At 38.3% G+C, this 11,856-nt stretch overlaps 3 protein-coding genes across 3 annotated transcripts; 1 reads left to right on the plus strand and 2 right to left on the minus strand.

The window, feature by feature from the left end:
* Positions 1-67: 67 nt before the first annotated feature.
* On the minus strand, positions 68-2,928 carry tfb2m (transcription factor B2, mitochondrial). The gene is made up of 10 exons (XM_079555618.1): positions 2,777-2,928; positions 2,136-2,472; positions 1,847-2,030; positions 1,673-1,764; positions 1,414-1,567; positions 1,184-1,332; positions 987-1,076; positions 800-859; positions 566-714; positions 68-487 (listed from the first exon to the last, which is right to left on the minus strand). Exons 2-10 carry the CDS (start codon positions 2,415-2,417, stop codon positions 298-300), a joined length of 1,350 nt encoding a protein of 449 aa, XP_079411744.1. The 5' UTR covers positions 2,418-2,472; positions 2,777-2,928; the 3' UTR covers positions 68-297.
* A 249-nt stretch (positions 2,929-3,177) lies between these two features.
* Positions 3,178-6,867, plus strand: LOC306961736 (saccharopine dehydrogenase-like oxidoreductase). Its single transcript, XM_079554608.1, has 12 exons — positions 3,178-3,481; positions 3,849-3,961; positions 4,347-4,427; positions 4,562-4,691; positions 5,453-5,502; positions 5,584-5,714; positions 5,797-5,914; positions 5,986-6,105; positions 6,173-6,229; positions 6,302-6,410; positions 6,498-6,579; positions 6,684-6,867. The coding sequence occupies exons 1-12, from the start codon at positions 3,283-3,285 to the stop codon at positions 6,772-6,774; spliced, it is 1,281 nt and encodes a 426-aa protein (XP_079410734.1). The 5' UTR covers positions 3,178-3,282; the 3' UTR covers positions 6,775-6,867.
* A 409-nt stretch (positions 6,868-7,276) lies between these two features.
* Positions 7,277-11,535, minus strand: gcfc2 (GC-rich sequence DNA-binding factor 2). The gene is made up of 18 exons (XM_079554607.1): positions 11,172-11,535; positions 10,979-11,080; positions 10,669-10,851; positions 10,330-10,578; positions 10,157-10,254; positions 9,962-10,086; positions 9,647-9,830; positions 9,443-9,566; positions 9,247-9,289; positions 9,064-9,161; positions 8,794-8,993; positions 8,570-8,714; positions 8,369-8,490; positions 8,233-8,309; positions 8,082-8,148; positions 7,850-7,990; positions 7,636-7,769; positions 7,277-7,557 (listed from the first exon to the last, which is right to left on the minus strand). The coding sequence occupies exons 1-18, from the start codon at positions 11,473-11,475 to the stop codon at positions 7,425-7,427; spliced, it is 2,529 nt and encodes an 842-aa protein (XP_079410733.1). The 5' UTR covers positions 11,476-11,535; the 3' UTR covers positions 7,277-7,424.
* Between the last annotated feature and the right edge of the window lie 321 nt (positions 11,536-11,856).

An 11,856-nucleotide genomic window follows, 5' to 3' on the forward strand; every position in this document is an offset into this window, starting at 1 on the left:
ACATACTTTGTTCTTATTGTTTTATTTAAAAAGCTTACAAAGCTCACCCATGTAAAATATACACAAATTGTATATAAGCCACCCATAATATCATTAAGTATAAATGGCCAAATGCTGTTCGGCCATTTATTTCATGTCTGAATATTATTCCTGTTCATCGTATATATCCTAAACTTATCATATAATGACCCTACTCAAAAGTTCTCTTTAATTGCTGTTTATCCTTTCTGATTGTTTGTCATTATTGAAAGGTTTGCAGAATATATATATAAATATATACATATATATTACATAGAATTAACCCCATCCTTCTCTTTGTGTGTTCTCCAAAAACTCCTCATAAAGCCAGCTCTGTGTGAACTCCTGGCTCTTGTCCATTAATTGGAAGAGTCGTAAATACTGCTCTGGATATACATGACCAGTTAGAACGTCCTCAGGCAAACCCAACTCGGACAGCAGTTTACTTCCACTGTCTGGAGACCAGAGACTGGAAACGACAGAGTATACATTAGAGATTGCAATATTCATTAGAGATTAAAATCACAACATACTGGGCAGTACTTACTTCAACCTCTCAATGAGTTGAATCTTCCTTTTTGCCAGACACTGTTTAACCATCATGAGCAGAGTGGAGGCATTAGAGGTTGTCAGACCTGAAGAGAACAAGTCTGCTCGAGGACGCAACCGTACAAGACACATATGGTCATTAGCAAGCTAGAAGAAGAAAAAATAAGATATTGGCACATTTATATTCATGTCAAAATGTATGTTATTAAAGCAGAGCAATAATCCGTTTTACTTTGCCTCTCGAGACTGGGGCTCTTTGTTTTGAAGACGACACAAATGAGTCCCAGGGCTCCTGAAAAAGGTCCAACATATTATCTACTGTACCTTGTATACTTAAAAATAAAATAAAAATATTATGGAATGAAATAAATTAATAAAATATAATTAGTAATACTACTTAAGTGACTTGAAAGACTTACCTTGTGCAGCAGTTGAATATCACAGGCCATTTGCCACAGGACACCAAAAGCTCTGTAGTTCATCATGTTACCAGGGGATGCCATCAGTTTCTACAATAAAAATATGAACAAACTAAATATCAAATTACAAACTTTACAGCATCAGAAATAAATGCCTCCCCCCCTCCCTCCCCCCCTCCAAAGTAAAAAAGAATTACTTGATACTCCTTCTCGCTTATGAACAGGTTGAGCTCAATTCTTCCATATCTGTACACTGACAGTTGTTCAAACAAGGCGTAAACCATCTTAAACAACAGACCACGTTCATTGTGCTGAGGCAAAATACCAAACACCTTTATAGGCACATCTGTGGAAAAAAATAACAAATAATTGATTTGCTTTTAGCATTATAACGTTCAATATAAGTTAAAGCTATATCATTAATTACCATCAGTCCAATTAGCCTCCGATATTCCAAGATCAGTAAAAAGTTTGTCAGTAAACATAACAGGGGGTTTAAGGTGTCCACTCCCGATGGGATCAAGTTTAAAATAGTCACAATGAACCACTTCCAGCTGACCATCAAGGCGACTCTCCAAATCCTACAACAACAATAGTAATAAACTGCTGAATTGTGTATTTTTAATGCAAATTTAAAGGGACAATAATGACACTATATATTTGTTTGAATAAGAACGATCTGCTACCTGCAGATCCTGTAGAAAGGACTTGTCGCCTTCAAGAGCCACCACTCTTTGTGCTCCGGCCTTCAGCAGTGCTCTTGTGAGCACACCAGGTCCTGTCAAAGCAAAGAGAAAACTAAAGTTTACTTTATGTGGTGGAAAAAAACAACAACGCATTTTTGTCCTGATTTCTCTTACCTGGATTACATTCAAACAATATAGTTTTAGAATCTTCTATGTCAGGTCCAAGGTGATGTGTCACAAGGTTGGCAAGATCTGGGTTGACAATAAAATGTCTATTTCTTTTGGAGCTCTGTGCACGACGCACATGTTCTTCTACATCCCCAACATCTAAGAACTCATACTGGCATAAGGGACGGCACTAGCAATGTGGAAACAAGAAAAAGTATTTAAGAATTTATTCGATTTAGACACAGATCACAGACAATTGTCAGTATGCTCAGCTTTTGTCTCTTAGTTGCCTTACCTGGACAGCAGCAGCAGACAAATTTCTTTGGGTTAGTGCTGAAGACGGGGACAACCTCTCAGGGCGAGGCTGTTGGGAATTTTGACCTTTAGTTGACTGAAGAGAAGACAATCTGTCCAGGCTATATGCTCTTCTTTGAACTACTGTAAGTACTGGCACATTATGGCCACATGGTCTCACATGGCCCAGTACTTGTCTGTCCAAAAGTGATCTACTTCTGAGAGTATGGTAACAAGCAGATCTGATCAACAACTCCACTGCACTGCAAATCTGAGTAGACATGTTGATGCATCCAATGGCCAAAAGGTGAATTATGGCCCTCCTAAAAAGTCACCGTCTGTAATGACACATCAAAACATTTATGCATAAGCAACTGTGAACTTATCAAACGACTCCATTTATAGGCTCTCAAATAAATGGGGTTGTTCATATCTAAAATAATGTGTCATAACGTTAACAATTGGTGAGAAAGACAGAAATCAAAATAAAAAGGTGTGTTGATGGCAAACACACCTTTTGATGAATAATTAAGATCAGGGACCACCAAATGTAGTCCATGTTAGCCATGTTTACTGTTAGCCATGTTAGCTGCTAAATGTACGCCGTGTTCTTTGGAGGATCAACTCCATGAAAGGACCTACCCGGGTGGCAAGAATCTTAGATATCTCCCTTTGGTGGTATCAGTCATTTAAAACTGAACTGCCGTTGTTTGATTTGCATTAAAATCCATTGACATTGAAGAGCCAGCATGTTGACCCTTCGCAATTTGTTTTTAGACCGTCTCTCGTGGTGGTGCGACGGCGCAGGAAAATGTCGTCATGAAAAAAACCTTCCGTGAGAGCCAATCAAATCTCGAGAAGGTGCGAAGACCTAAATGTGCATTTTATTTTATGCCTGATTTAACAACATACACACATTTACTTTTGTATATGTAAGCTATTGTGCGCTACATATCAGTCGATATTTTTATTTTTATTTATTTATTTTATTTATTTTTATCATGAAATAGCATGTGGAACTGACTGACAGGGCTACGGAAGTGAAGCCACCCGCACTGAAGCTGCAGCACAGTCAGTCCTGTGCTATCGAAGGAACTGGACCTTCGTGAGATTACCTCTCCACTCTTCTTCCCAAGACTCCAGTCACCATGGCATCTGTAGAGACTTCACCCAACCGACCCTACCAGCTGGTGATATTTGGGGCTTCAGGATTCACTGGACAGTTTGTGGTGGAGGAGGTAGCTCGGACTGCTTCCGAAGGTCCAAATGGGAGTTTGAAGTGGGCCGTGGCTGGCAGAAGCAGGCAAAAGCTAGAGAAAATCTTGGAGCAAGCCGCCGGAGCCCTTAGTACGTACATTGCAATTGTTTATTTATTTTATACACATTCAGTGGTCGTGTATCCCTTTGCTGCAAACGGATTATGAAGAGTTACGTACATGCTGGTTATACTGGTAGGGCTGGATTCCAAAGTACAAACAAGATAACCATGACACGGTTAACTGTGTAAAATTGTAATCTACTTTATTACGATAACCTTATGTGCAGTACTGGGTTGCGAAAAAGGTATATTTGGTAATTGATTTGTCCCTCACCTTCTTTTGTTTCTGAGCACAACAGCTGCTGGAACATTTCTGTGCAGAATAACTTACTCGCTAATTATCTATAATGAATAAAATGTTGATCTAATGTCTGTGTCCTACATATGTGTGTGCAGGCAAGCCTGAGCTCAGAACAGAAGTGGATATCATTGTTGCTGATGTTGGAGAGCCAGACTCCTTGGCAGCCATGTGCAAACAAGCAGTCATTGTTCTGAACTGTGTTGGACCTGTAAGTTCAGCGCATAAAGATTAACACCACTCTCTCACCTTCCCACTGTGACTCCTCATCTGTTTACTTTAATGTTTAAACGGATACAACTTTTGTTTTCAACATTTTTGTTTTCTATCACTTGCTTCTCGTAGACTTGTACAGTACCACTCACAATGAAAGAACATACTTGCAGTTTACAATAGATGGCATTGTGCATTAGTTTTTGCTGCTATTTCGCTGCAAAATGCCTTCTTTATTACTGCACTTGACAGCTGTGTGACTGAATCAACTAATATTACTAAACAAATTAAGATAACTTAGTCACAGTTTCACACAATTTTATCCCATAAATATGTCAATGTTTCTGTCACTTTAGTTACTTATTTCATGTTGATTTTTATAGTACAGATTTTATGGTGAGCCAGTGGTGAAGGCTAGTGTGGAGAATGGAGCACATCATATTGACTTGTGTGGAGAGCCTCAGGTACGTAATTTTAAATACTTTGATTTTAAGTTTGTGCTAACCTTGGTATGTTGCAAATGTTCTCGTATCATTGTCTTGTTCTCTCAAAAACAACACTCTCAACAATGTCTCCTTTTCCCTTTGTTTGGTTATAGTTTTTGGAAGGAATGCAACTAAATTATGACAGCTCAGCAGCAGATAACAACGTTTACATAATAGGAAGCTGTGGATTTGACTCTATTCCTGCAGACATGGGAGTCCTCTTCACCAAAGACCAATTTAAAGGTATTACTCTATGCAGGTGACATTCCAGCAAGGCAATGGAAGCCAAATGAGAGTCGACTTTTAGTTTTTAATATTTGCTTTGACACTCAATGTGGAATGCTGAGGGTTCTGTTCAGAAGGAAAATAACTGTTGTGCATACCCTCTATAATATTATACGTTATTACTTGCGTTTCAGGCCATACCACCTTTGCTCTGCCCGATCCTGTCAGATCTCGGAAGCTAAACAGGAAAGGGCCTGGTTGGTACTTGGTTTGGGAACTCGGTTCAGTTCAGTTCAGTTCAGTTCAGTTCAGTTCAGTTCAGTTCAGTTCAGTTCAGTTCAGTTCAGTTCAGTTCAGTAAAGTTCAGTAAACGTTATGAATCCCACATGGGGCAATTCCTTTAGATCAGAAAACATAAAATATATAAAACAGCCACACAAACCACATACAACCAAGCAAGCAAGTGGAGCTCACACATACCAGGAAGCCTGTATGAATATAGTGTGGGTGAGTGAGTGTGTGGTGGGGCCGATGGCACAGACTGGTAGCCTCGCTTCCGTCACTGTATCCCAGGGCAGCTGTGGCTTACCATCACCGATTATAGAGTGAATGAATAATGACGACAGTGTAGCGCTTTGAGAAACTTTGTAACACAGCGCAATATAAGTGTAAGCCATTATTATTATTATTATTATTATTATTATTATTATTATTATTATTATTATAACCTTCTATGTCAGTTTATTTAAATAAATACTAAGACATTCATTTGTTTTCAGGGACACTGACATCTGTAGAAAGCTTTCTCACTGTTAACACCGGACCTGATGTAAGTTATCTCGTTAATGCAATTTAAAATAACTGGTCCATTTTTGTTGTTGCTTGTACTTTTAACTTTTCTGATTGCCAGGGTGGCTGTATCCACGATGGCACTTGGCAGTCGGCTGTATATGGATTTGCTGACGGCCCAAAACTTCTGAGTCTCCGGAGAAAATTTAATCACAAACCCATTCCCGTTGTTGGTTCAAAACTCAAGCGCAGGTGAATACTCCGTTTTGTTTTCCATCTTAAAAATAGAAGATGATAATTTTGACTAATCATTTATATTTGTGTCACATATTAGAGGCTCATTGTTCTACAGTAATGAAATCCAGCAATACACTGTGCCGTTTATGGGCTCTGATCCTTCTGTTGTGAAGAGGACACAGCGTTATCTTGTGGAACAACAAGAGGCCACACAAGTAAGTCTCTTCTTTTTTTTTTTGTTCTTTGTTTGCTTTCACTGTGTTTGAAACTTATATTATTGCCATAGGTCCAATATGGCGCATATGCAGGGGTTGGAGGCGTGGGCAATGTTATCAAGCTGATGTTTGTTGGCATCATGTTCTGGCTTCTGGTTAAGTTCAGTTTTGGACGCAACCTCCTCATCAAGGTAAAAAGAAACACAATATCTTTTTATGTTGTTTTGATACCTGTGCTAAAATGTATTTACATCACAGTACCCAGAAATCTTTTCTGGTGGGGTCTTCTCTAAGGCCGGGCCAACTAGAAAGCAGGTATTTACACACTGAATGAAGACACTTCTGAGTAAATCATGCAGTTTTTAAATGTGTTTATGTCATTCTTAGATGGAGGGGTCTGCCTTCAAGATGGCCTTCTATGGGCAGGGATACACTGAGGGACAGGACCATCATGGAAAACCAAATGGCAAAATTCGCACTGTTGTTCAGGGACCCGGTCAGTGAAAACTTGCAATGTACTTATTTTCAAAAAAATGTATGCATTTCAAGTTTACCTTATTGTTTTGCGCCTTCTACATCTCAGAGGCTGGATATGTGGCCACACCCATCGTTATGGTACAGGCTGCTCTCACTATGCTTAACGAATCCTCTGCATTGCCCAAAAAGTGAGTTTTTTAGAGAGAGCTGTTATCGCTCTAAATAAATTCATTATTTATTATCCAACAGCAACACATGTTAAAATTGTTGAGTAATAATCCTTCTCTTCTAGGGGAGGAGTGTACACACCCGGAGCTGCTTTTGCAAAAACAACACTGATCAACCGGCTTAACAAACATGGCGTTCAGTTTTCTGTTCTCTAAATTATCTCCCATTTATTTAATAAACTGAGCCCCTATTAGACCCAGTCAACGCATACTATAAGAACAACTGGCATAGCTCGTTTGTAATGTTTCCTTTTTATAAGATTTAACTTTTCAGTGCTTTTCCTGTTTAGTAGTAGTATCCTTGACCAATTTGTACATGACATGCAACATCCAGTCGAGAGGCTGTGCATTTGCCTTGTCTAATGGCAACTCTACATGTATGTGCAACATCCACACTAATAATTTAGTTTTTTTGATGTTGAGTGAACTAATTCAGTTTAGACCAAATATTAACTTCATACTTGTATCGTTTGTAGAGCTCTAGGTCCAGTGTGGCGATCTTGTTTAATATATGGGAATATTCCAATAAAGCAAACTCGAAGGAATGCTTTTACTTATTTGACTCGCATTTTGAATCTAGCCTTGTCTCATTTACAAGTGTCTTATGACAGTTTCCCACCACTTCAGACTGGACAGTGTATACTATTTATTTAAACATTTGATTAATTTAACTATGCCCATAAAACAATCATTGTACATCTTTATTTTTTTCTTTTAATCAACTTGATGAATGTAATATAAAAATAGCTTTAGGTAAAAACAGCTTATTGCCGTTTATGTTCTGAGTGACAGTTCAATTACAAAGTTCATTCTGCATCCTGATTTAACAGCTGATGAGCATAGATGGCGTCTTCATAGTGGTATTTTTCAGCTATAGCCATTATCGAGTCATAGCACCTGATGCGACTTAATATCTTCAGTACTTCAATCACAGTGGATCTAAAAAATAATAAAAAAAATTAACAATGTGAAGAGCATATTAAACGTCTTTGTAATTGCTGATATAAGATGCATTACTTTGTACTTGGCTCCTTTGGCGATTGCTCTTTACAAATAGAATGAGCCACTTGAACCAAATAGTTTCTGAAAGTCTGAAGCTGTGGTAAACAGGTATTTTCTTCGCACCAAGAGCTTGGCAAGCTCTCTGCAATCTGTAAAAAAGTTCAATTGTAATTTAGCATGACTTGAACATACTCTGAACCACAATGAAGATGGTAATGGTTTTTAATACCTTATTGCAGGCTTCAATTGTAGGCCGAGTGCAGTTGGATAAGGCGATCATAAGGTACCGGCTGAGAAGTTTGTCCAACATTAGTTCCTTTAAAACAAACTCGGGAAGCACAAAATCCCACTTTCCCATGATACAAAGAAGCTAAAAATCAGAAACAAAACAAGATGTAAATGACAAAAAAATATACATTTTAAGGGTGAAACCAATGATGTAGCGATTGCTAAGGTAATACTTTTATTGCTGTCCATAACTGCTGGTCTCTAAATTGGCACTGTGGAGAAGACAGATCCTCCAACAACCTGCATTTAAATTAAAGAAATGAATGTGATTTTTTTTTTTAAATGTCATTACATGGTACGGATGCATGATAAGTGTAACAATACCTTTTGGGATAGATTGGAATAAAGATATCTTCATCAACACAGTCTCTCAGTCGAGTGGCCACAGCTTCTATGAATGCCTATTTAAAACATACAGATTAAAAGACTATAGATGCATTTGAACAGTTAATGGATTCACCTTAACCGGTTTACTTGGCTCTCCTTCAAAGATGGAGTAGTCTTCTTTCAGTCTGTGACACACATCAGTCAGACAAACCGTTTGATGCAGTGACACAGGTTCCCACACCATCTCGACATAAGCTGAAAACAGAAAGTTCAATGAAGTTCATAGCTTTAAGCATTAGGTGAACAACATGGAGAGTATTTTAATTAATAATACCTGTTAGTTTTGGGAACAAAGTTTTCTCTATGACATTAGTCAGAGTTTGTCTGTCCGTGTTCTCCAGCTCTTCATGACCATGTCCATGACAAAAAGTCTCCAATGCAGTGAACCATGGCATGTTTTCAAAGTCTTCACTTTTGTCCTAAAAAAAACATTATTGCCAGTCAGTCACCCACTATTGTCTACACAGACTTTGTGCTTCAAACATTTGCAGAAATTACCTTTAAAGGATTCCAGGACAGTAGCTGATGTCTTATAATTGGATGCAGTAACTTGGGAAGACATAGTGAGATATATGCGTTATGGTATGAATCAGAGTGGGATCGTCTCCATTCCTCAAACCGTGACAAAATCCTCTTCACGTCATAAAAATCTTCTTTCACATCAGAAAACACAGTTTTGGAGCGCAACAGAATATACTCTGGAACGGAGAGCATAATTTACTGGAAATATGTCATTAATACGTTAATGTGATGTAGTTAACAATGTACCCATTTGCTTTTGACACTGCTCCTCTTCTTCTGGTGATGGCTGTATGTCATCAGGCATGTGAAAGTATTCCTCCGACTTTAAAGTAGAAGCTGGGCCACTAAAAGAATAAAATATAATGTACTTTTATCTCAAAAATACACATGTGATGTGCAGTACATTATTTTGAGCTAGTTTGCACTTACTCAGAAATCTCTTTTCCATTAGCAGCCTGTTCATCTGTTCGATCTACAATAATTTAGTAAATAATACAATAAGTATTAATATTTTACTATGTCGTAAACAAATGGATCTAATAGTACAAACTGTTGGAGAGGAAGCGATACAAAACATAAAATCAAGTACTGTATTATTATTATAAAAGAATAAAAAGTAAATCACAGCTCAGCTGCTGTAGATGTTCCGCTCTCTCCTTGCACTTCAGCCGCCTTTGAGACAACAGTGACTCCATTTGGTCCGACAACAATGTGTGCACATCCAGCTCCAAAGAGTTCACTTCAACAATCTGGGATAGGAGACAGTTTTCAGTCATGAAAGAATTACATGAAAAAATTGTGTAAAACGTGCCATTTCTTCATGTCTTACCTTTTCACGCAGACATTCCACTAGATTATGGGCATATAGATTCATGTCCCTGTAAAACCTTAGTTCACTTTCCGAGGAACTTTCTTCCAGATTTTCGGCAGAGCATCTTGCATTTTCAATATCCCCTTCCATTAGTCGAAATTCTGCCAGACGAGCTCTGTGCACCTCTTTCAAAGAGTCCAGTCTAGACAAATGTGGGTCTTAATTTAGTCACTGTGACACTAATATAACGTTCCTAAAATGTTTGACCAAGTAAAGAAAGATCACTCAGTATTATATAATGTGCATTATTACAGAATTAAAATATGTACTAACTTAACAGTGATTCTCTTCTTGATCATTGAGACATTGACTGAGGGAAGAGCTGGAATCCTCTTCTTCTGCCTTTGCCGTTCACGTCGGCTACTGCTGTAACTACTTGATTCGCTTCCCGATGGACTCTGACGGAAAATTACATTATATATCAAATTAATTATAAATTAAAAAAAAAAAAAAAACCTGGACATGTACCTGCTCTCCCAGTCGCCTTTTCATTCCTTTTCCTATTTGAGTTTCCTCCCAGAGCTCCTGCTCCTCATCTGTTCCAGACGGCTCGTCATCAGTGTCTCCTACAAACCCAGTGCATGAGTCTAACGTGGCAAACAAACACAGAATAACTGTAATTTCATTATATAGGTCTCTACCCATTTGTTCTGCTATTCTCTCTCGGACGCTTTTAGGTCGAGGTGCAAACTCTATTCTCTTCTCATGATCATCAAGCTCGTCATCATCATCACCATCATGATCTTCTTCATCCTTTGTGCTAGAGCGGTCTGGAGTACTAGCAGCAGAGCTACGGCTCTCGTTGTCCAAGGGAATATACTCTTTCTTTGTCCGATTGGCACGCCGGCGTCTCCTCGCGGCTTCTATTACTTTGGCAGAAGGAAAAACTGCTACAAAAAACAAACACATTTGTGTCACTTAAACAAAAATAGAAAAAGTCTGATTATGAAAAGATATTATCGAGGTGAAATGCTAAATACCTTGCTTAGGGACAGACCTATAGCTGGATCCTGAACTAGATTGAGGAGATAAGGAACCCAGTTCAATGTTAATATCCCTTTTATCATCACTGCTGTCGCCATCATCACTGTCCTGGATTGAAGACTGTGGTGAAGCTTGGTCCCCAGTCTCTTGACTCTGCAGAACAGTTGTGCTGGTTGAAGCTAAGAACAAAATATGTGAGAGGAAAAAAAAAAATCACAAACAAAAAAAAAGAGCCTTGTCCTAGTGTCAAAGTACGGTATAACTAACTAAAAAGCAAAATAAAATTCAACCTTATGTCAAACTTACAGGGTTTTTGTGAAGCCTTGGCCAATAAAGATGCCTCCTTCCTGAGTTGAAACAACACTGCTTTATTTGTTGATTTTTTCAGTGTAAATTCTGCTTCTCCACCTGGACATATTTATTGTTATTGTGAAAGAACAGCACAAACAGTAAAGAAACATGATGATCACAAAGTGTAGTCTAAGCGAAGAGGGCTTACCTTCCTCGGAAAAGCTTAGAAGTGTGTTAGCTTTGTTTTTGCTTGCTTTATTCGACCTTTTCTCCTCTGTGAGCTCCTGTTTATCCTCTTCCTCTGCATCGCTGCTGTCTGATTTCGGAGGACGCTCTTCCTTTTTGGAGCTACAGGAGATACCGCGGTTTTGGGACACTTTCTGCGGCCTATTTACCACAACCGAATTACTGTCATTGTCTTTGTCTTCTCCACTGTTCTTCTCTTCTTCCTCTTCGTCACTAGAACCACCCTTTCTCTGTCTAAAATTTCGTTTGGGTTTTCTGTTGAACATCTCGTTTTCAACACGACAGTTGATAAAATAAACTGCTTTACGGCACAACTTAAATCGAATACTAATGTCGCGGAGACTGACGTAAAACAGTTACAACGCATGCTGGTCAATGTAGTTGGAAGTGAAGTGTGTTATTTATTTATTATAATGTAATGAAATCATCGGTGTATTGGGCATGAAGTACATTACATGATGTGTCCATGAAATAAATAATGATGTAAATAAAAAAAATAAAAAAAATAAAAAAAGAGAGGAAAAGGCCATCAGTGGCCTATGGAAAACGATCTATGGAAATCGTTTTTGTTTTTTGTTTTTTTTACATTTGTTTTAGGTCATTTTAACAAATACTATACACACACACATATGAACACACAACAGTAA

Source organism: Gobius niger (assembly GCF_951799975.1).
Source record: "Gobius niger genome assembly, chromosome: 4".
In the NCBI taxonomy this organism is placed as follows: domain Eukaryota; kingdom Metazoa; phylum Chordata; class Actinopteri; order Gobiiformes; family Gobiidae; genus Gobius; species Gobius niger.

What these genes read in the sequence shown, in the direction of transcription:
- LOC306961736 (XM_079554608.1), top strand. Translation starts at nt 3,283, where the DNA reads ATGGCATCTGTAGAGACTTCACCCAACCGACCCTACCAGCTGGTGATA. An exon ending in CTGTTAACACCGGACCTGAT is followed by an intron (nt 5,503 to 5,583) that starts GTAAGTTATCTC and finishes TCTGATTGCCAG; the next exon opens with GGTGGCTGTATCCACGATGG. An exon ending in GGTTCAAAACTCAAGCGCAG is followed by an intron (nt 5,715 to 5,796) that starts GTGAATACTCCG and finishes GTCACATATTAG; the next exon opens with AGGCTCATTGTTCTACAGTA.
- gcfc2 (XM_079554607.1), bottom strand. Translation starts at nt 11,475, where the DNA reads ATGTTCAACAGAAAACCCAAACGAAATTTTAGACAGAGAAAGGGTGGT. An exon ending in ACATCTACAGCAGCTGAGCT is followed by an intron (nt 9,290 to 9,442) that starts GTGATTTACTTT and finishes AAATTATTGTAG; the next exon opens with ATCGAACAGATGAACAGGCT. An exon ending in ATTCCAATCTATCCCAAAAG is followed by an intron (nt 8,149 to 8,232) that starts GTATTGTTACAC and finishes ATTTAAATGCAG; the next exon opens with GTTGTTGGAGGATCTGTCTT.
- tfb2m (XM_079555618.1), bottom strand. Translation starts at nt 2,417, where the DNA reads ATGTCTACTCAGATTTGCAGTGCAGTGGAGTTGTTGATCAGATCTGCT. An exon ending in TGTCTGCTGCTGCTGTCCAG is followed by an intron (nt 2,031 to 2,135) that starts GTAAGGCAACTA and finishes CCACATTGCTAG; the next exon opens with TGCCGTCCCTTATGCCAGTA. An exon ending in ATATTCAACTGCTGCACAAG is followed by an intron (nt 860 to 986) that starts GTAAGTCTTTCA and finishes GACCTTTTTCAG; the next exon opens with GAGCCCTGGGACTCATTTGT.